The sequence below is a fragment of the Podarcis tiliguerta genome (assembly GCF_965153285.1).
Source record: "Podarcis tiliguerta genome assembly, chromosome: 12".
Lineage (NCBI taxonomy): Eukaryota > Metazoa > Chordata > Lepidosauria > Squamata > Lacertidae > Podarcis > Podarcis tiliguerta.
Window position 1 is genome coordinate 51,548,928 of NC_139545.1, and position 22,567 is coordinate 51,571,494.

At 46.6% G+C, this 22,567-nt stretch overlaps 2 protein-coding genes across 3 annotated transcripts in view; one reads left to right on the forward strand and one right to left on the reverse strand.

Annotated features, from left to right (window-relative positions):
• Nucleotides 1-15,824, forward strand: part of PLCD1 (phospholipase C delta 1) — a 62,214-nt gene extending 46,390 nt beyond the window's left edge. For both annotated transcript variants that reach the window (XM_083406314.1, XM_083406313.1), the window contains exons 4-15: nucleotides 610-739; nucleotides 2,286-2,517; nucleotides 3,848-4,049; nucleotides 5,754-5,898; nucleotides 7,127-7,276; nucleotides 7,591-7,719; nucleotides 8,267-8,411; nucleotides 10,292-10,408; nucleotides 11,818-11,996; nucleotides 12,136-12,268; nucleotides 13,833-13,982; nucleotides 15,423-15,824. In XM_083406314.1, the coding sequence (XP_083262440.1) occupies nucleotides 610-739; nucleotides 2,286-2,517; nucleotides 3,848-4,049; nucleotides 5,754-5,898; nucleotides 7,127-7,276; nucleotides 7,591-7,719; nucleotides 8,267-8,411; nucleotides 10,292-10,408; nucleotides 11,818-11,996; nucleotides 12,136-12,268; nucleotides 13,833-13,982; nucleotides 15,423-15,514 (1,804 nt within the window). In that variant the 3' untranslated portion in view covers nucleotides 15,515-15,824. The remainder of the gene's footprint in view (nucleotides 1-609; nucleotides 740-2,285; nucleotides 2,518-3,847; nucleotides 4,050-5,753; nucleotides 5,899-7,126; nucleotides 7,277-7,590; nucleotides 7,720-8,266; nucleotides 8,412-10,291; nucleotides 10,409-11,817; nucleotides 11,997-12,135; nucleotides 12,269-13,832; nucleotides 13,983-15,422) is intronic.
• Nucleotides 15,825-19,798: 3,974 nt separating this feature from the next.
• VILL (villin like) overlaps nucleotides 19,799-22,567 on the reverse strand; it is a 53,468-nt gene continuing 50,699 nt past the window's right edge. Inside the window, 1 exon segment of the mRNA XM_083406863.1 lies at nucleotides 19,799-21,854. Coding sequence (XP_083262989.1) covers nucleotides 21,741-21,854 — 114 coding nt within the window. The 3' untranslated portion in view covers nucleotides 19,799-21,740.

A 22,567-nucleotide genomic window follows, 5' to 3' on the forward strand; every position in this document is an offset into this window, starting at 1 on the left:
AAATGGTGGATCCTGCCTCTAAGGAGGGCGCCACACTGCTGTTGCCACCACAGGAGCAGTCGATGCTCGCATTGGAGGCTGGATCTGCTGCCTCTGTGGATCTGCCACCTGAGGCACTTGCTTCACCTTGTCTTATGAGTGGGCCGGCATAGCATCAATGTTGCTTCGATGCCACTTCAGAGATGCATATCCTACCGAAAGTGACCAAGGGTGGAGTCTGACGAACAGCCTAGCTAGAGGCCGAGATAAACCTACAGTAGTACCTCAGGTTACATACGCTTCAGGTTACATACGCTTCAGGTTACAGACTCCGCTAACCCAGAAATAGTGCTTCGGGTTAAGAACTTTGCTTCAGGATGAGAACAGAAATCGTGCTCCAACTGCATGGCAGCAGCAGGAGGCTCCATTAGCTAAAGTGGTGCTTCAGGTTAAGAACTGTTTCAAGTTAAAAACGGACCTCCGGAACGAATTAACCTGAGGTACCACTGTATTTTGAAACTGGAGCCACCTGCTTTCACACTCATTCACCCCAAAAAGCTTAGGGTGTAATATTGGGAGAGGAGGGGTTTTTTGTGTGTGATGTAGGCACCTTAACAAGTGACTGAACAGCTGGATCCACGCCTGCTTGCGGAAGGCAGATAAGAACAAAGACAACAAGATGAGCTTTAAAGAGCTCAAGAACTTCATGAAAGAAGTCAACATACAAGTCGATGACAACTATGCCCGGAATATCTTTGAGGTAAGGAGAATTTAATTCGCTCACTTGCAAGTGCATTTTGTTATGATGCAGTTGTGTTTCATGAAACGGTAGGGACCCGATCCTATGGACATTCTCTGGAAGGAAGCCAGTGGGACCTCCTCTTGAGTAAAGCATATGGAAAGGGTAGGATTTGCACTCATTACACGTGTGTGTGTGTGTGTGTGTGTGTGTGTATTCCTGACTTTCAGAATTTTGTAGGAGGGATTCAGTTGAATATTGGAAATTTTGGTTTGCATAATTAAAGTGGATTAAAGCACACCGAATAGCAATGGAGCAGAAAGTCAGTTTGGTTCACGTTTAAAGCCAAACCTACTGAATTCTTTCTAGATAAACACACAAACCGAATTGACACAGCTGGCCTTCAAAATTCACACGTGTCTGAATTTTGCAATGCAGTTTGCCAAAAAATGCATATGGCTAGTGAAAAGGACACACACAAATACAAAAAAGCACGCAAAAAATGTGTATGTTAGGCAAGATTGCATACAAAAATACAGGCAACCCCCCCCCCCAATTTACGCAGGGGTTACATTCTGAGTCACTGCACGTGTCAGGGAAATCTCGTATACAGTGGTGCCTCGCAAGACGAAAAGAATCCGTTCCACGAGTCTCTTCGTCTTGCGGTTTTTTTCGTCTTGCGAAGCAAGCCCATTAGCGGATTAGTGCTATTAGCGGTTTAGCGGCTATTAGCGGCTATTAAAGGATTAAGGGATTAGCGGATTAGCTGCTAAAAGGCTATTAGCGGCTTAGCGGGCTTAGTGGATCAGCTGTTAAGCAGCTTAGCAATCAGCTGTTAAGCGGCTTAGCGGCTTGGGAAAAAGGGGGGGGGGAACCCCGCAGGAACTCGCAAGACATTTTCGTCTTGCGAAGCAAGCCCATAGCAAATTTGTTTTGCGAAGCACCTCCAAAACGGAAAACCCTTTCGTCTAGCGGGTCTTCCGTCTTGCGAGGCATTCGTCTTGCGGGGCACCACTGTATTTGAAACACCATTGGAGAAGTCTGCGAACACTCAGTTCCTCCCCTTGTGACATTTTTGGGTCACTTCTGGGTTCAACACAATGCATGTGTGTGCGGTCACGCACATATTGAATGTGCGTAGGTACTTTAGGATAAATGTATGTTAAAATGCTAATGCAGTTTCATGAGGACTTAAGAAGCAGCGGCACAAAGTGATGTGGAAATGTGGAAACTGAATTTAAGATTGGAAAAAAAATGAGAAACTGAGGGAAACCGAAATTGAGAGAATCTCTCTTCTCTATTCTGAAGCCCTCAAATGGCAGCTCCCTTTTCCAGCTCCCAGAATCCACTCTTCCTTCCCCACTTTATTTAGCCAATTCCGATTCTGCCCTAAAACAGAGAGAAAAAGGCCCGGTACATCGGCGAGATCTGCTAATCATGTACTCCATGCTAGGCTGCAAAGTTGACCTTTTCCAATGACCCGTATCTGTTTTGCATTGTCTAGCCCTGGTTCAGGTTTCAACCCATAAAGAGGAAGGGTTTTTACCTCTTCTCTCTGCGTTCACAGCAATGCGACAAATCCCAGACGGACACTTTGGAAGACGACGAGATCGAGGAATTCTATAAGATACTGACCGAACGGCGTGAGATCGACGAGATCTTCTCTGAGCACTCCAACGGCCAGGCCGTGATGTCGCTGGAGGATCTGGTGAGGTTCCTTCGAGAAGAACAGCGTGAGGAGAATGCAGGGCCTGAATTGGCGCTCTCTCTGATAGAGCGATACGAACCCAACGGAAGTGGTACGTTGGTAACCCTTTGAATCATAGAATCATAGAGTTGGAAGAGACCACAAGGGCCATCGAGTCCAACCCCCTGCCAAGCAGGAAACACCATCAGAGCACTCCTGACATATGGTTGTCAAGCCTCTGCTTAAAGACCTCCAAAGAAGGAGACTCCACCACACTCCTTGGCAGCAAATTCCACTGTCGAACAGCTCTTACTGTCAGGAAGTTCTTCCCAATGTTTAGGTGGAATCTTCTTTCTTGTAGTTTGGATCCATTGCTCCGTGTCCGCTTCTCTGGAGCAGCAGAAAACAACCTTTCTCCCTCCTCTATGTGACATCCTTTTATATATTTGAACATGGCTATCATATCACCCCTTAACCTCCTCTTCTCCAGGCTAAACATGCCCAGCTCCCTTAGCCGTGCCTCATAAGGCATCGTTTCTTGGCCTTTGACCATTTTGGTTGCCCTCCTCTGGACACGCTCCAGTTTGGATTTGACAATATTTACACTGAATGCGTGCGGAGGAGGGTGGCCAGGACGATGAAGGGTCTGGAAACCAAGCCTTATGAGGAATGGTTGAGGGAGTTGGGTATATGTTTAGAATGGAGAACAGGAGACTGAGAGCTGAGGTGGTAGGCATCTTCAAATATCTGAAGGGCTTTCACATGGCAGGTGGAACAAGCTTGCTTTCTCCCGCTCCGAAGGGTCGGGTCAGAACCAATGAATTCGAGTTATAAGAAAGGAGATTCTGACGAAACATCAGAAAAAAATTTCTGGTGGTATGAGTAGGCTATAGTTCATGGGTAGGCAAACTAAGGCCCGGGGGCCGGATCCGGCCCAATCGCCTTCTAAATCCGGCCCGCGGAAAGTCCGGGAATCAGCATGCTTTTACTCGACTAGAATGTGTGCTTTTATTTAAAATGCATCTCTGGGTTATTTGTGGGGCATAGGAATTCGTTCATTCCCCCCCCCTATATAGTCCAGCCGCCCACAAGGTCAGAGGGACAGTGGACCGGCCCCCTGCTGAAAAAGTTTGCTGACCCCTGCTGTACTTTCTCTTTCTTTCTTTCTTTCTTTCTTTCTTTCTTTCTTTCTTTCTTTCTTTCTCTCTCTCTCTCTCTCAATTTTCACCAACAATTTTCACCAGCAACACTATCAAAGCAGCTCACATAAATACAATAAAGGAAAACAATACGATTTAATTTCTGAAAATCAGAATTAAAACTGAATATTCAATGTCTAAAAGCTGGCAACCCCCCCCAAAAAAGCCATTTAGTCACAGCCTGCCCCATTCTCAGTTTTGTCCTTTTCTTCTCCCCATTGTACTCCCCCCTTTTTTTTACAGTCAAGGGACAAAATGTCATGACCAAAGATGGCTTCCAGATGTATTTGCTGTCTCCCCACGGAAACGTATTCAATCAAGCTCACATCCCCGTGTACCAGGACATGACCCAGCCGCTGAGCCACTATTACATATCGTCTTCGCACAACACCTACCTCATGGAGGACCAGCTGAGAGGACCCAGCAGTACCGAGGCTTACATCAGGTGAGGCGCATCACCTCCCCTCTTCTGATGGAAGAGCCAAGAGAGTTGTCAGAGGGGCCTGGGAGAGGTGCTTCCATTTTCATTACCCACAGTGCCCCTGGGGCACAGCATCACCCCAAGGCATTGTGGGAATTTAAAAAGGGCGGCACTCATCAGACCCAGCAACTCGGTGCTCCTCAGTGTGCCAGGCAAACAATTTGTTTCAGAGCTGTAGTCCGAAAGATCTGGAAGCCATCAGGTCAGCAAAGGCTGGGGTGAGGGGAGAATTTGTGAACAAATGGGTCCTAGCCGCACGAGACATTAGAAGCGGTATCACTTTAAACAGTCGTGGCTTCCCCCACAAAGAATCATGGGACCTGTAGTTTGTTACGGATGCTGAGAGTTCTCAGGAGATCCCTATTCCCCCGCCTAGAACTACAATCCCCAGAGTTCCCTGGGAGGAGAGATTGGTTGCTAAACCATTCTGGGAACCACAGGTCTTGGGAGAGAAGCAGCCATCGTTCTGGACGTTGCTCAGCGACAAAACATCTGCTTTGTATAGAGAAGGCCCCCAATATCTGCAGAAATGTCTGGGAAAGACTCCCTCCCTGAGACCCTAGATGAGAGCTACTGCCAGTCAGTGTCAACAGTATTACACCCTTGTGCACATTACCTGAAAGACACAATGTAGTTTATTGTAGAAAACTCACATATACATGTACAAAACTCACATATACATACATCTGTAATGGATATGACCGCTGCTATTTTTAGAATCGTAGAATCCTAGAGTTGGAAGAGACCACAAGGGCCATCGAGTCCAACCCCCTGCCAAGCAGGAAACACCATCAGAGCACTCCTGACATATGGTTGTCAAGCCTCTGCTTAAAGACCTCCAAAGAAAGAGACTCCACCACACTCCTTGGCAGCAAATTCCACTGTCAAACAGCTCTTACTGTCAGGAAGTTCTTCCTAATGTTTAGGTGGAATCTTCTTTCTTGTAGTTTGGATCCATTGCTCCGTGTCCGCTTCTCTGGAGCAGCAGAAAACAACCTTTCTCCCTCCTCTATATGACATCCTTTTATATATTTGAACATGGCTATCATATCACCCCTTAACCTCCTCTTCTCCAGGCTAAACATGCCCAGCTCCCTTAGCCGTTCCTCATAAGGCATCGTTTCCAGGCCTTTGACCATTTTGGTTGCCCTCCTCTGGACACGTTCCAGTTTGTCAGTGTCCTTCTTGAACTGTGGTGCCCAGAACTGGACACAGTACTCCAGTTCTGACCAGAGCAGAGTACAGTGGCACTATTACTTCCCTTGATCTAGATGCTATACTCCTATTGATGCAGCCCAGAATTGCATTGGCTTTTTTAGCTGCCGCGTCACACTGTTGGCTCACGTCAAGTTTGTGGTCAACCAAGACTCCTAGATCCTTTTCACATGCTCTCAAGCCAGGTGTCACCCATCTTCTATTGGCTTCCGGCTTCCGGCACCATAATGATCAATTGACTTTTTGTGTTTGTTTTGAGTACAGGATGACGAGTAAGATAAAAAAAAAATGCTTTGTTTCAATTAATTTGCACAAGGGTGTAGGCTAGATGGAGCCCATGGGTCTGACTTTGTATAAGGCAGCTCCACATATATGGGCACCTCCTCCTTTCGCCGTTTCTGGGAATCTCATTTTGAATAACTCCCAACAGACCCTGTGATGTTTCCTTTGCAGAGCCCTGACCAAAGGCTGCCGGTGTGTAGAGCTGGATTGCTGGGACGGGCCTAATTCGGAGCCTGTCATTTACCACGGCTACACGCTCACCTCCAAGATCCTCTTCTGCGATGCCATCAAAGCCATCAAGAACTACGCTTTCAAAGTAAGGGCGACTCCTCTCCCCCCAGCCAGCACCCTAGCTTTAAATCTCTTTATGCCTTTTGTACCGTTGTGGTCTAAACCATTGAGCCTAGGACTTGCTGATCAGAAGGTCGGTGGTTCGAATCCCCACGACGGGGTGAGCTCCCATTGCTCGGTCCATGCTCCTGCCAACCTAGCAGTTCGAAAGTGCAAGTAGATAAATAGGTACCACTCCGGTGGGAAGGTAAATGGCGTTTCCATGCACTGCTCTGGTTCGCCAGAAGCGGCTTAGTCATGCTGGCCACATGACCCGGAAGCTGTACGCTGGCTCCCTTGGCCAATAAAGCGAGATGTAACTCCAGAGTCAACAGTGACTGGACTTAATAGTCAGGGGTCCCTTTACCTTTACCATTGCAAGACACTTTGAGACATGCCGTGAGCAAGAAATGAAAATAGCAACATTTTTTTTAAAAGTCCCAGTTAAAATGCCCGGGTGAATTTATTGCTTAAAAAACCTACATGGCTAAAGTCAAGCTATGCAGGAACCTGATAGGCTTTTTGGGGAGGCTTTTCGGCACCAATGTTGCTGCAATCTGGGGCAATTGCTTTTTCTGAGAAACTAACTGAGAGAGCACACACCCAGAATGGTGCAAGTGATCCTGATGATTTTGCTAAAATATGACAAATGGAAACCCTGATGTCCGGCAACCACCAAATAAGCATATACCGTAGATTAGGGATCAGCAGGGGGCTGGTCCACTGTCCCTCAGACCTTGTGGGGAGCCAGACTATATATATATTTTTTTGGGGGGGGGAAATGAATGAATTCCTATGCCCCACAAATAACCCAGAGATGCATTTTAAATAAAAGTACACATTCTACTCATGTAGAAACACCTTGATTCCCGGACCGTCCGCGGGCCGGATTTAGAAGGCGATTGGGCTGGATCCGGCCCCCGGGCTTTCGTTTGCCTACCCATGCCATAGATGTATTAAGACATCTGTTCTGGGGGAGGGGGAAGACCAGGTGTTTGGATAATGTTTCTTGAAAATGTTTAAATTATTGTTATTATTTTTTAAAAAGAAGACCCTGCTCTGTGAGCCCCTCAATTTTACTTCCCCAGAAGCAAGCACCCAGCAAAGCAGCACCTTTCTTGAAGAGCTCAAGAGCTGGAGTCACTCATACAGGAGGAAAACAGCAGGTATTCATGTATTAATGTCACTGTTCTCTCACCCCCCCCCCCCCACAGACCTCTCCTTATCCTGTCATCATATCCCTGGAGAACCACTGTAGTCTTGAGCAGCAGAAAACAATGGCGTACCACATGCACAACATCTTGGAAGACATGCTGTTGGTGGCGCCAGTCGACTCCAATGCTTCCGAGCTCCCTTCGCCGGAGGTGAGTTCAGCTGCGTTTTATCAGCAGGTGAAACGCTGCAGCTGCCATCTTGGTTGACAAGCTAAGTTGGGGGTGGGGAACTTGTGGCCTTCCAGATGTTGTGGGACTACAACTCCCCTCAGCCCCAGACAACATTGACTGATGGTTTGGGGTGATAGAAGAATGGTCCTTCCCAGACCATTGGCCCTGCTTCCTGAGGCTAATGGGAATTGGAGTCCCACCATGTCTGGAGGGCCAGAGATACTGATCCTGTTCCACCATTTGTACCCTTTGCCGCTGTTATATCTCTTTTTTCCTTTTCCTTTTCCCTCTAGCAATTAAAGGGGAAAATTCTCGTGAAAGGGAAGAAGCTGAGCCCAGAGACGGAAGAAGTCTCTGATGAGGATGAAGCGGCTGAAATGGAAGACGAAACTGTGAAGATTGAGGTGGAGAGGAAAAGGACGGTGAGCCTCGTGGGCCATGTTAGCAATTCCAGGCCCTGATTTTGCGTGTTCTTAGCAGCTGCTAGGGACGCGGGTGGCGCTGTGGGTTAAACCACAGAGCCTAGGTTGGCGGTTCGAATCCCCGCGACGGGGTGAGCTCCCTTTGCTCGGTCCCTGCTCCTGCCAACCTAGCAGTTCGAAAGCACGTCAAAGTGCAAGTAGATAAATAGGTACCACTCCGGTGGGAAGGTAAAAGGCGTTTCCGTGCATTGCTCTGGTTCACCAGAAGCGGCTTAGTCATGCTGGCCACATGACCTGGAAAAACTGTCTGCAGACAACCACCGGCTCCCTCAGCCAATAAAGCGAGATGAGCGCCACAACCCCAGAGTCGGTCACGACTGAACTTAATGGTCAGGGGTCCCTTTACCTTTACCTTACTCTGAGTAAGACGAGCACTGTCTACAACCATGGAGATTGAGAGGCCGGTGGATTGTTTCACTCCCTGCCTCCCACCCCTGAAACTATGATGAATTCTCAGTTTTCTACCTTGTTCCTTGTCCCTTTTTAGAGTGAAAAACTGAAGCTTGCCCAGGAGCTATCTGACACGGTGGTCTACTGCAAAAGTGTCCACTTCCAAGGTTTCAATAATACTGATTGCAATGAAATGTCATCCTTCAGCGAAAGCAAAGCTTTGAAGCTGGCCCAGGAATCTGGTAAGTAGCCCCTTGCCTCATCTGGTGTGCTCAAAAGAGAGATCCACCGACCGAACATAACCCAAGAACATGGTGTGCGTGTGTGACCTAAAGTAAAACGCTGCAGTGTGGAGTGCGCTGCTATTCACGATGCTAGCCAGCCATTCCCATTCCCACGATACTCCATTCCAGCCAGCTAGCCATGCCCACGTCAAGGAAATTCCATTCCAACCCACTCACCCCCCATTTTATATTTATTCCCTGCTAATAACCAACCAGCATTCCATGGCTATTGATCATGCTCAGTCCTTATTGGGCTGTTTTTTGTGGGGGTGTCTCCCCTACTTTTGAACTCCCCCATCTTATAAGCTTACAAGGTATATTTCTTTTGTCAGATCCTGGTGGCCACATTCACGTGTGATAGCCTTAAATAATTTTTTAAATTGAACTTTACATTTTTATCATGCTAACAACATTTCAGGGATGTGGGTGGCGCTTTGGGTTAAACCACAGAGCCTAGGACTTGCTGATCAGAAGGTCGACAGTTCGAATCCCCTCGATGGGGTGAGCTCCCATTGCTCGGTCCCAGCTCCTGCCAACCTAGCAGTTCGAAAGCACGTCAAAGTGCAAGTAGATAAATAGGTACCACTCCGGCGGGAAGGTAAACGGCGTTTCCGTGCGCTGCTCTGGTTCGCCAGAAGCGGCTTAGTCATGCTGGCCACATGACCCGGAAGCTGTACTCTGGCTCCCTTGGCCAATAAAGCGAGATGAGTGCCACAACCCCAGAGTCGTCCACGACTGGACCTAATGGGCAGCGGTCCCTTTACCTTTTTAACAACATTTCAATTCATCAGAATCAAAGAAATACATTCCCCAGATTCCCCACCCCTGACTTCCCTCAACTTCCTCTTCTGGTTTTTTACATATCCACTCCCCCTGCTTGCTTTGTTACATCTTCATATAAATTCTTTATATTAGTTATTATCTCTTATCATTTTAACATCATCTTTAAAATTTCTGTATTTATTTTTGTTAATTGCAAGTGTTTACTCAAACCCTGCTAGTGAGTCCATTTCTTTACATTGTTTCTGTAGATACAACATAAGTGGTTCCCAATCTTTTAAAAATTCTCTATTGTCTTTATTTCTAATTCTTTCTGTTAACTTCACCATTTCCGCATATTCCATCAGTTTTTGTAGCCATTCTTCTTTGGTTGGTATTTCATCACTTTTCCATCTTTGGGCTAGCACCCTAGCCGCAGCCGTAGCATGCATTAAAAAGTTTCTTCTTTCCTCTTGTCCGATCTTGACCTGAAGTGCCTAATAAAAAAGCTTCTGGTCTCTTAGCAAACATTATCGTGAATATTTTCTTAATTTCATTATAAATCATATCCCAATAATTTTCAATCATTCTGCAATTCCACCACATATGAAAAAAGTGCCTTCTTTACATTCCCAACACTTATTGGAGCCTCATGTGTGATAGCCTTAATTATGTGTTGTACAGTGGTAGCCACTTCTTAAAGGTACAGTGGCACCTCAGGTTACATACGCTTCAGGTTACATATGCTTCAGGTTACAGACTCTGCTAACCCAGAAATAATACCTCGGGTTAAGAACTTTGCTTCAGGAGGAGAACAGAAATCGCACGGCGGCGGCACGGCAGCAGCAGGAGGCCCCATTAGCTAAAGTAGTGCTTCAGGTTAAGAACAGTTTCAGGTTAAGAACGGACCTCCAGAACGGATTAAGTACGTAACCAGAGGTACCACTGTACGAAGAAGAGTTTTCCGCCCTCACAACCCTAATCTGTCTCTCTGGGTCACCCCAGCTCTCCCACAGTTCCATTATGATTAGAGGAGGAGAAAGAAATCGTCATATTTTTTTTTCCTGTTCTCATTCCAGGGACCGACTTTATCCATCACAACATCAGGCATCTGAGCAGAATCTACCCTGCAGGATGGAGGACGGATTCTTCTAACTTCAACCCCGTTGACATGTGGAATGTGGGGTGCCAAATTGGTAAATTGGGTTGTTAAAATCAACATGGCTTATTTAGTTGTGAATTACTGGGGGTGAAAGGGGGCTGTTAAGTAATCTTATCTCTGTCTTTCTGTCTGTTTGTCTTATCACCTGCCCTCCCCTTTAAGGCCCCAGAGTGGTTACAGCATAAAACACAGTATTAAAATTGGTTCAAAACATATTACAGTCCTAAAAATGAGGCGGGTGTGGTGATCACACAGGATCCCTGGACGTTTCACCATCTATTGATCCCTGTGCCATCACTTTATTTCTTGCTGCCACCACCCAGGCCCTACCTGGTACAATACTGAGTCCAGTCAGGGTTAAATTGGAACATAAACTTCTGTTTATTTATTGCAGTTTAATAGGCGTGTGGTTTCATAAATGGTATTGGTCAATTACATTCATATCCAGACCTATAACTTCCGCTCACCAAACTACCTCTCAGATAGTTACCGTATTTTTCGCTCTATAAGACGCACTTTCCCCCTCCAAAAATTAAGCGGAAATGTGTGTGCGTATTATGGAGCGAATGCAGGCTCCATGGCTTCAGCAATAGCAACGCGAAGCCTCCAAAGCGCAGTGGGAGCGCTCCCGCTGCGCTCTGGAGGCTTCGTGTTGCTTTTGTGCACTGACCCCTCTCGCTCTCCAGGCTGCAGGGATAGCTGAGCTGTGCTCCAAAAGCTTCGGGGTTAGCTGCTCAAAGTCTCCGCAGGGCAGCGGGGTGAAGGCACCCCACTGCCCTGCAGAGGCGACAAACGCTGTCCCCGAAGCCAGAACAGCGAGACGGAGTGCTCCATCTTGCTGTTCTAGCTTGGGGATGGCTGCGCAAAGCCTCTGCAGGGCAGCGGGGTGAACGCACCCCGCTGCCCTGCGGAGTCTACAAAGGCTGTCCCCGAAGCCTCAAGCCTTTGGAGTGCAACGTGAGGTCCCGCTGCGCTCTAAAGGCTTCAGGGATCTTTGAGACTGGCGGTAGGGGAAAGCAGCGCTTCCCCCCACCACCAGCCCCACAAGCTCGGGGGGCAGTGGCAAGGCTGTGTGCAGCCTTTGTGCTGTTCCCCGACCTGCTCTTGAATGCACCTTGTTTTAGAGAATTTTTTTTTCCTGTTCTCCCCCTCCTATGGTCCGGTGCGTCCTATAGAGTGAAAAATATGGTACACCTCAAGTGTCAAAAGCCAGGATAAACAGGTGCATTTTCAGCATTCTCTGGAAGCTGCACAACAACTCTCCATGGCGCAAACAAAAGCAAGGACTCCATTTCCAGACGATGACAATGTTCTGTAAATCTGCTATCGTGCCCCATTCAACTGGTTAAGGGCTACTAAGGATCATACACACCTAAATGAAGCATTGGCTTGTAAAATAATAATTTGCCAATTAATTGTACGTATTTCTCTCCCCCCCCCCAGTTGCTTTGAATTTTCAGTCCAAGGGAACCGATATGGATGTCTATCAAGGCCGATTCCAGGAAAACGGCTTTTGTGGGTACGTCCTAAAGCCGGAATTTCTACGGGACGAGCAGTCCAGGTTCAACCCCAAGGCCATCTCAGAAGGGCCTTGGTGCACCCGGAAGAAACTCCAGGTGAAGGTAGGAATTGGAAACGAGGATTGCATGCATTTCTCTGAAGTCCAATGTTGGTGCCCCAGCGCTGTTCCTTATTGTCCCCTGGAAGGCTTTCAAGTCACGATGGGCACCCAACAACTATCCCCCTCTTTCTCTCTTACAGGTCATCACAGGCCAGCAACTGCCCAAGGTGAACAAGAGCCAAAACTCCATTGTGGACCCCAGGGTGATAGTCGAGATCCACGGCGTCCAGAGGGACAACGAGAAGAAGCAAACCACCGTCATTGACAACAATGGTAAGAGGAGGAGACACTCCAGCTGAACTCATCACTGCCTCTTGGCCTCCTTCTCTCCTGCTTCAGCTTCCGCCTCTCATTCTGGACTTCTCTCTGCCCCAGACTCTCCCTGCTCACTAAACCCTGTTACCTCTTCCGTTCCCAACACTTCCTCTTCCCAGTCTTCTCCCTCTGACTGCTCATTGTCATCCCACCACCACACCCTGGGCTCTGAGCCTTCTCCCCTTGGAGAAGCTGGTTCCTCCCACCATTCCTCTGCATCCAACCAGTCCACGACACTGAGGCGCTTAGAAACCATGAGCTTAAAGTCCAGCCCAGTGGTTCTGCTGCATAGCGATTGAAAAAGGACCAAGATTTTGGCCGCCATACCTTCCGGGCTGCTACTCTGACAAACCCCTTGGCTCCTAGCTTGGAGAGGCTCTTTCTTCTTGCTGTAGCTGGGTAAATGGAGATTCAATAGCGGCTTTGTTCATTTGTTTCCCGGCAAAGGAAAAAGCTGAAGCTGTTCTTCGTTGTCCAAGATGCCTTACAAAAGGGCCTTTCATTGCTTCCTGGAAGGGACCCTGAATCCAAAACTACCAATAGCTGGCAAAAGCCTTGGTTGTATATTTTCCCAACTTTGGGCAAGGGGTTGCTTGGCTTTCAGCCCAACTGAAAACCGATTCAAGTGTGCAGACATGCATGTGGTACAGTCCTCTCAAAAGGCTATATCACCTTGCAAGGCGTTGGGGTGAAGGGGATTGCCGTTTTGGAAACTCACACTATGGCACGATCTCCTTGGCATGTGGAAAACTTACACTCCAGGGAGAAGAGGAGATATGTTAGTCAACAAATATCTCAGGGGCTTTCAGGTGAAAGATGAGCAAGCTTGTTTTCTCCTGCTCCGGAGGGTGGGACCTGAACCAATGGCTTCAAGCTACAAGAAAGGTGCGCAGAACTGGACACAGAACCCCCAGGGGGTCTGACCAAGGCAGAATAGAGTGGGACTATTACTTCACACGGGTGGCGCTGTGGGTTAAACCACAGAGCCTAGGACTTACCGATCAGAAGGTCGGCTGTTCGAATCCCCGCGACGGGGTGAGCTCCCGTTGCTCGGTCCCAGCTCCTGCCAACCTAGCAGTTCGAAAGCATGTCAAAGTGCAAGTAGATAAATAGGTACCGCTCCGGCGGGAAGGTAAGCGGCGTTTCCGTGCGCTGCTCTGGTTCGCCAGAAGCGGCTTAGTCTTGCTGGCCACATGTACGCCGGCTCCCTCGACCAATAAAGCGAGATGAACATCGCAACCCAGAGTCGGCCACGACTGGACCTAATGGTCAGGGGTCCCTTTACCTTTTTATTACTTCTCTTGATCAGCACTCTTTACTTCTGTTGATGCAGCCCAGAAAGAGAGAGAGAGAGAAAGGAAAAATGAGTCTCTGAGCATCTTTTCTATCAATCAAGGATGAGGCCAGATTTTTCTATCTTTTACAGATCTAGCCTACTGGAAAGATGTTCAAATTTGTACATCTCTGTGTTTGTTTGTCTTTTCTTCCTTCCTCATCTAACACTCTCTCTCCCCCTTGCCAGGATTTAACCCCAGATGGGATGAAGCGTTTGAGTTTGACATTGACGTCCCTCAACTTGCTTTGGTTCGTTTCATGGTGGAAGACTTTGACGCGTCGACCAAAAATGATTTCATTGGGCAGTTCACAGCTCCCTTCACAAGTCTGAAGCAAGGTGAGTCTTCCCATCTTAACCTTCAGAGCTACTCTTCATTTGAAGCTTCGAGTAACAGGGAGTTTCTGGGGCCAGCTAACAACTGGGTGTTGTTGTTTTTTTAAAGTTCTCTCTCCTTTTTAAGTGTAATGTCTCTTTCAATATGGTTGGGAGGTCTTCATGAACGACGAACCACCAAATTTTGCATCTTCTCCAAACCTGTGCCTAAGTTTTGCAGTCATTTTGCAGTGAAAACTTTGGCACTAGTTTGGAGTGAATCAAATAATGTTGGATTTTTGGGTTTGAACCCCGCTTTGATGAATCAATTACTCAGTTTGGGGGGGGGCGTGCTGCAAAACGTGGGGGAATTTTTGCTGCAAAACGCTGCAAAATGACTGCAAAACTTTGACACAGGTTTGGAAGGAATCCCACATTTCAGGGTTCGTAGTTAATAAGCGGGGACGCGGGTGGCGCTGTGGGTTAAATCACAGAGCCTAGGACTTGCTGATCAGAAGGTCGGCTGTTCGAATCCCCGCGACAGGGTGAGCTCCTGTTGCTCAGTCCCTGCTCCTGCCAACCTAGCAGTTCGAAAGCACGCCAAAGTGCAAGTAGATAAATAGGTACCGCTCTGGCAGGAAGGTAAACAGTGTTTCTATGAGCTGCTCTGGTTCGCCAGAAGCGGCTTAGTCATGCTGGCCACATGACCCGGAAGCTGTACCCTGGCTCCCTCGGCCAGTAAAGCAAGATGAGCGCCGCAACCCCAGAGTCGGTCACAACTGAACCTAATGGTCAGGGGTCCTTTTACCTTTACCATTTTAGTTAATAAGCCCTGTTGGGGGCTGCCTTGTGGGCTGAAATTCAGGGGATAGGGCCATAACCAACACTAGTCCTACTCAGAGTAAACCCAGTGAATTTAATTAACATGACTAACTTGGGTTCGTTAATTTCAAGGGGTCTGCAACAACAGATACACCACACTGTTACGAACCTCCCAGGTGTCTTATAGGACCACAGCACCCTCTACTGCCCAGATCAGGCAGTGCTTCCCAAATTCCTGATAATCCAAGACACACTTTTCTCATTTATTATTAGTGACACGTGTAAGAGGAGGAGTTGGCCGCCTTTATAGAGAAGCCGGTTTATAGCACACTTTCTCTTAATATATGCAGATTTGTGGCTGGAGAGCTGCATCACAGAATTCAGGGATGTACAGGTTCAAAGGCTATCTGCGTTTTCAGGTTGTTGTGTTTGTTTTGGAAAGAGCGAATTAGCCCACGTTAAAACTGAATTTCTCCCCCATCTCTACGTTGCGTCCTCCAGTCCCCCTGGCATGTGTGAGTCTGATTGTCGCCACTTCCAGTCCCAGCTATTGAAATACACCAAGTGAAGAGAACACCACAATATAATCTCTCTCTCTCTCTCTCTCTCTCTCTCTCTCTCTCTTTCTCTGATAATCTCTAGGCTATCGCCACATTCATCTCTTGACGAAGAACGGAGACCAGTACCCTTCTGCCACGCTCTTTGTGCACATAAACATTACGGATGCTTACTAAAAGGTCAATTTTCTCGGACCGCTCAAGGGACAGGTCGCTGCTTTCCCTTTCCAAATGAACTTGCCTACCAAGCTGGGAAGAGAGAGACCTCAAACACTACCCTTGTTTTTAGCCGATGTGGAATCCCCACAACATCCCCGGAGAGCAGGAAATGGACAAATGAGTCGAGCCAACCACCGCAGAGGTCGTTGCGCAAACACCTTGCTGCGTTCAGAAAGCATCATGGAGACGTTCTGCTCTAAGTGCCTGTAAAAGGCCATGTTCTGTTGTGGTTGGGAAGCTGGGCTACCCTATCATGGGTAGGCAAACTAAGGCCGGGGGCCGAATCCGGCCCAATCGTCTTCTCAATCCGGCCCGCGGACGCTCCGGGAATCAGCGTGTTTCTACATGAGTAGAATGTGGTCCTTTTATTTAAAATGCACCTCTGGGTTATTTGTGGGGCCCGCCTGGAGTTTTTACACGAGTAGAATGTGTGCTTTTATTTAAAACGCATCTCTGGGTTATTTGTGGGGCATAGGAATTCATTCATTTTCTTTTCAAAATATAGTCCAGCCCCTCACAAGGTTTGAGGGACAGTGGACCGGCCCCCTGCTGAAAAAGTTTGCTGACCCCTTATCCTAGCTGCTGTTTCTGAGAGAAAAAGAGCTAGCTTTTCAATCATGGAGAGAAGCACGAAAATTGAGATAGGGACAGGCACAGGAGATTGTTACTTCAGTCCTTTAAGGCTGGGAGGTCCACACACTGGCCACTGTGTCTCTGTTGTCTCTGAAGACCTCATCTGGACTGTAGCACTGGCTTCAGGCATGTTCTAAGTCAGATCCGAGATGTGGCTTCTCCACTTCTGTGTCCTTTCCGCTTGTTTCCATGCCTCTGTTTCCTCCCTTATGTCCGATGGTTACTGACTTCCTTTGTGCCCTCGGGCAGCAAGGTGCCAGTTCTTCCCGACGTCACCTTTCAGGGTTTTCACTTTTTCAAGTTTCCAGTCCTCATGATAAGTAAGGCAAGCTTAAAAGCGTAAAGGCGATTTCCGATGCAATTTCGAAAGCTAAGTAAAGGTGTTGAACGATGTACACATCGTTCTAAGAAAGCGCACATTCCGCTGCTGGGTGCTGCAAGCTGTGTAAATCATTCCAATCAAGCAGACTTGCGCAATGTTTATTACTACCTCTAGCAGCAGCCACCAAAATCCCTCCTTTGCAACTTCTCCGACTTCTGAAATTTAACCGGGCATCGCTCACCTTTTAAGTGATAATTTACCCACTGGCTGAAACAAGAGATTCTCAAGAAGCTGATTTCTGGGGCCAGTGTTACATTCTGTGTTTCTGCTGCGCTAGAGTGGACCAGCCATGTACTCCCAGCTGGATTTCATAACTGTAAAAATGTGATTTTTAATTTTTTTTTAGACATTAAGATGTAAGCACTCTCCTCAGACTTTCCCAAAACAGTGTCAGGGTATTGGGCTTTTTCAGTTTTAGAAGCTGAGGCATCAATCATCACGTTGTGAATTTGCTAGATGCTACCTTTTTTTGTAAATTTTGTAATTTTGTTCGATCTTTTTAGAATTAATTATTACATTATTTTTAGGCGAAAGCAACCAAGGAGCAGGTCCATTGTACACTCACACCCTCTCTTTTCTTAGTAGCTTGGAAACTGTTCTGAATTTGAAGGGGGTGAGGATATAGACTTGGGGTTTAATCAGTCTCATAGGCCATTATCCAAAGATTATTGTTGTCTGTGGAAATTTATCCCAACATTAGCAAATTCAGCCGCTTGAAAGAAACTGACTGATATAAAATATGATAATTCTGTTGTTTCAAATATTGGGTTTCCCCCATCTGGTTCTGAATTACTACTGTTTTTGAACACGATGCAATTGTATCTAAGGTTTTCCGTGAAATGGTGAGGACTAGAATCTTTTGGAGAGTTTACATAACCTCACACCAAAAAGCTTTGAATCAGAGTCCTGTTGTGCCACCGTTCTGCCTCTTTTACATTACATGTGAGATACACTACAAAATCCATGCCCTCAACCCACCTAAAGCTGAATGCTTTTTAAGCTTTCTGTAGATTTCAGTGGGAAAGAATTAAAAATGCACTTAATTCTCCCAGTGATATCTACGAGTTTTAAATGGCTCTGGATCTTTGCTGCATGTTACACCGTGATCTATAGCAAATTGTGAAAATGCTATGCTACTGACAATGTCAAACCAAATCCTCTTATTTTATATGTGGGCCCAGTCTCTAAAACTCACTTTAGATTGAAAAGAGAGGAGAACCTTTGCTTTTTCACTGAGCAGAATCCTTTTAAACAATCTGCGGAGGCTGAAGGCTCATTTAAACGCAATCTTATCTCATGAGAACAAGCCCAAAGCTTGCTTCAGACTTAGGTGCCTATGCTGTGGTGCTTTGCCAAAGGCCCCTGATTTCATTTCAAGACATAAGAATTGGTCAACAGCACTGGCCAGTTTGCAGTTCCACATCAAAGCAGATGTGCCTGAAAGTGATCCGACCGAGAGAATCTGTGATCTCAACTTGAATTCCTCGATTGGCGGAGAGTTGCTCTCTCAGGGTAGATCACCTGTCAGGATCGAGGTGTTCATTTGTCAGCAAAGTTGGCACCGGCTTCTTTCCTCAACCATTTTCGCTACCTCTCAGCGCGAATTTTGAGACTTGGCCGGCCTCCTCACAAAATGGCCACCACCCCCAATCCTCTCATCCGCAAAATGGGGTCTGCATTGTTATAGAGCGGTGGTTTCTAAAAGCCGTTCCATTTTCCCTTTCTTGCGGCGAACATTATCTCATTTCTCAAGGCGCTATGATGAACTGTGTCGCCTCTTCAGCCCAAACACTTCCATCTGGGATTTTGTAATGGAAAAGCCACGTAATGCCTTATTGCGGTAACTGTAAGGTCCTGGTCTAGCACTTTTAAAAAAAGGATTGGGACCTTATAACTGCCCCAGCCTTATTCTGTTTGTGTAGAAGACAATCACGGGGTGGTAAACTTGAATAATGGTTGAGACGATGGTTGAGATGCAACTGTAGCTGACTTTTAACAGATATTCCATAAGTGGAGCCCTGACTGTGTCATAATGCAATAGCTGAATCCAATGGGGATCTTGGGCTTGTGTAAGACATAGAATCATAGAGTTGCCATCCAAGAAATAAATAAAAACCAGCCTTCTCCAATTGGGGTCTTCAAGGTGCTTTAGACTACAACAGTGATGTGAGCCGAAGTCCAAAACATCTGGATAGAAAAGGCCAATTCATCTAGTCCAACTTGCAATGCACAATGTCAGCCTATCATTTGCAGTCTTGTACTGTTGTGCTCCTGTTGTTTACGCGACAAAAATAGTTTGCCCAACAACACCAATGCTCCCACTTCTTGCCCTGACATGACAGTGGATCTTGCCTAAATGGGTTATATCCCATGTCAGTCATACTGTTGAGTAGACCCATTGGAACTGGCGAACGCAGCTAATGAAAGCCCCTTTATTTCAGCGGATCATTCTGCAAACAAAACTGACTTTTATATTGCGGGGTTTTTTTAAATTAAAAAATGTCATATAAAGCTACAGAGTTAGAGGGTTGACAAGAGTACGATATAAATAATATATTTTTTAACTGCGATTAAAATGAAAAGTAAAAAAAAGAATTGTGTTTCTCTGCCTCATCTTTTCCTGTTTATTTTTCTTACTGGGTTCACCTGATGGCCAACTAAACTGGCTTAGCTCAAGCTCTCCTACCTTGAACCCCCCCCCCCCAAATGCTCACTTTTTCTTGCATGGCAGGATTGTACACCTACCCTCCCATCTATTCTGATCAGAGGAGAGGTTCAAGAAACTGCTCTCTGAGCAAGCATGGCAGGGGACAATGAAGTCTTTCCCCCCAGTGATGGTGGGAGCATTTTCTGCTCTTTCAGACACAACAGCCATTTTGTATTATGCCTGATGGCAGCCATTTTGTTACCGAAACCCACCGCAACGTCTTAAGAATCCAAATGGCCCACTGGCCAAAATAGGTTGGCGACTACTACTGTGGCTCTATGTATCTTTTAACCTCCATGTCAGGGTCTCCTGCCCAGACACTGGTTCCTTCTCCCGTTCCAAGATTGGGAAAAGTCATTCAAGGAGCTCTACCACATGATAAACCATGGTGGGATTGACCACAAGTCCTTCCTCTTGGGGGCAAAAAGGAAGACAAAACAGGAGCGCCGCAGTTTCACTTGCTGATTTCGTCGCGAATGAAGCTACCGCATGTAGATTTATGAAAAACGTACGCCACCGGTCACTGTGATTTGTTTTATTTCGAAATCATGGCACGGAAATGAACAAAGTGAAATGGCCACAGGTGGTTGTGATGGAAATTGTGGGGAATGTGTGAATTCCTTTGCCACCGGTGCTGTTTTTTTCTGGATGTAGGCTCTGAAAGGCCTTTGAGGCCCTGGGATGAGAAAAGGTGCCATTAATCCTTGAGGAGAAAAACTGTGTGGAGTTACAACCCTCAGGGCACAACCTTACACTTCTAGGGTACCATAAACATTCATGGAGCAATCTAGGGTACCACAAACGTTAAGCCCAAGACCTACAATTCTCATTATTTAAGACTCTCTAGGAAGCTTGATCATATCCTGATAGTCATATCAGGATATTCACCCAAATCCCTCACATCCTTATTTGCCAGCGAAATGAGAGCGGTTACTTCACCAGCATCGCACTCCTAGCCTGACTGGCAGTATAACAATGATAAACTTAGCAACTATAGTCGAGACTGTGACCCCAGACAGTTCACGTGGGATTCCCTCCTCTTCATATCCCTTAACTGCTCCAAAAACACAACAAAACTTGAGCGATACAATTTCCCCTGGCCCCAGATGAGGCCACTGGTGTGCTGCCTTTCTTCCCAATCCTGCCTTCATAAGAGAGAGAAGAAAGAAAAGTGAGAATTGTTTCCAGTGGTACCCAAACGGATGCTTTGGGGTCCTTGCAAGCACAAGGACTAGCCCGAAACACAGCCGTCTGAGGCAAAGGACAAGATGGCGCTGTCCTCTCAATTCCATGTAGGGAAGCCAACAAGAATGAACTTCAACAGGGGCAACAGGGTGGAAATTGTCCTCCACTGTACCAGAGGGCAACGTATGGGGGTCTGTCCTCCTGACATCTTCCTGTTGCCGCCTGCCCCTCAGCTTCTGCCGCCTGAGGCAACTGCACTCAGCGCTGCTTTACAAAGGAGGAGGAGAGGGTGGGTCAGGCTATTCAATTCCATGCCTTCAGATTGGAGGCCAGTTGCTGCATAACTAAGGGGTGTGTGTATATGTGTTATGTACTGAGCTGAATAGGATCCAAAATGCAGCAGTCTGATTGGTCCTAGAACAATAGGATCCAAAATGCAGCAGTCTGATTGGTCCTAGAACAATAGGATCCAGAATGCAGCAGTCTGATTGGTCCTAGAACAATAGGATCCAAAATGCAGCAGTCTGATTGGTCCTAGAACAATAGGATTCAGAATGCAGCAGTCTGATTGGTCCTAGAACAATGCAGCAGTATGATTGGTCCGCAGGAGCCACCCAATCCAGCTACAGGTGGAAGTGAATCCACAACCTGATAGGCCTACAGGAGAATCCCGGAATTAGCCAATCACATGCAGCCCATTGTGTAAATAATGTATATAAAGCAGATATTGTGGGGGAACTTCCATTCCTCCTCACCACTGTGAGCTGAATAAAGAGCATGAAAGTCACTCTTGACTCCAAGTACATTTCAGTGTGTGTGTGTGTGTGTGTGTGTGTGTGTGTGAGAGAGAGAGAGAGAGAGAGAGAGAGAATCAGCCCTAGAGGCCAGTCCTTCTTTTCCCTTCAACATTGCCTGAAGCTTACAACTTCACGTGGAATCCCTGGATTTCGAAACTCATCAAATGTAAGGAACTTTCTCCCCGCGCAGATAAATTATAAAAAGCTTGGCAGGCAAAAGAGATTGCCGTTTTCAGTGGCACAGGTGCAGGGGGAAGGAAATAATCTACCAAGCCTTTCTTTGACAAAACAGATTGAGAGGGAGAGAGAGAGAGAGAGGTTTCTTTAAATAGTCCTTTTTGGTAGTGGGGGTGATGATGGAGGGACGCGCCTTTTATCCAGGCTCACTTCCTCCCACACCTGTGGAGTTATCCCAAAATGAGTTCTAAGGAGCCAGCCAGCCGGCAGGCAGGCAGGTGTGCCGGCCAAAAGCTCCTTTGCTCAAAAGAGTCCAAATTGTTTCTTCTCATTCTGCTGCTTCCACCTGGGCATCTGGTAGAACTCATCCTTGGTCTTCCCAAAGATGTCATAAAAATCTGCGTCAGACAGGTAGTACTGCAAAGAGAGTGAGAGGAAAGGGAAACAAGTGAGGGGAGAAGCCTGAGGGGTTATTGGTTTGTTCTGTTCTTGTTTCTATTATGCATTTTCTAATAATATTGTATTTTTATGTTGTGAACCGCACCGAGATCTGAAGAGGAAGGGCGGTATACAACTTGAAATCATCATCATCATCAGTGTGGTTTTTTTCTGGGGGTATGCAGGGGTACGCATACACCTAAACATTTTGTGAATCTTTGTACTTTTGTCCATTTACTGTATTTATTTTCCCCCAATTGAACTATAAATGGCGGTTTTCTTGAGTCAAAATGAGAGTACCCCTAAACATTTTTTAGAAAAAAAAGTACTGATGATGATAATGGTGATGATGATAAAATAATAATAGTAGTAGTAGTAATAATAACAACAATAACAATAACACACAGCACCACCTAGTGGATAAAGAAAGCAGAGACACATAGAATCATAGAATCATAGAGTTGGAAGAGACCACAAGGGCCATCGAGTCCAACCCCCTGCCAAGCAGGAAACACCATCAGAGCACTCCTGACATATGGTTGTCAAGCCTCTGCTTAAAGACCTCCAAAGAAGGAGACTCCACCACACACCTTGGCAGCAAATTCCACTGTCGAACAGCTCTTACTGTCAGGAAGTTCTTCCTAATGTTTAGGTGGAATCTTCTTTCTTGTAGTTTGGATCCATTGCTCCGT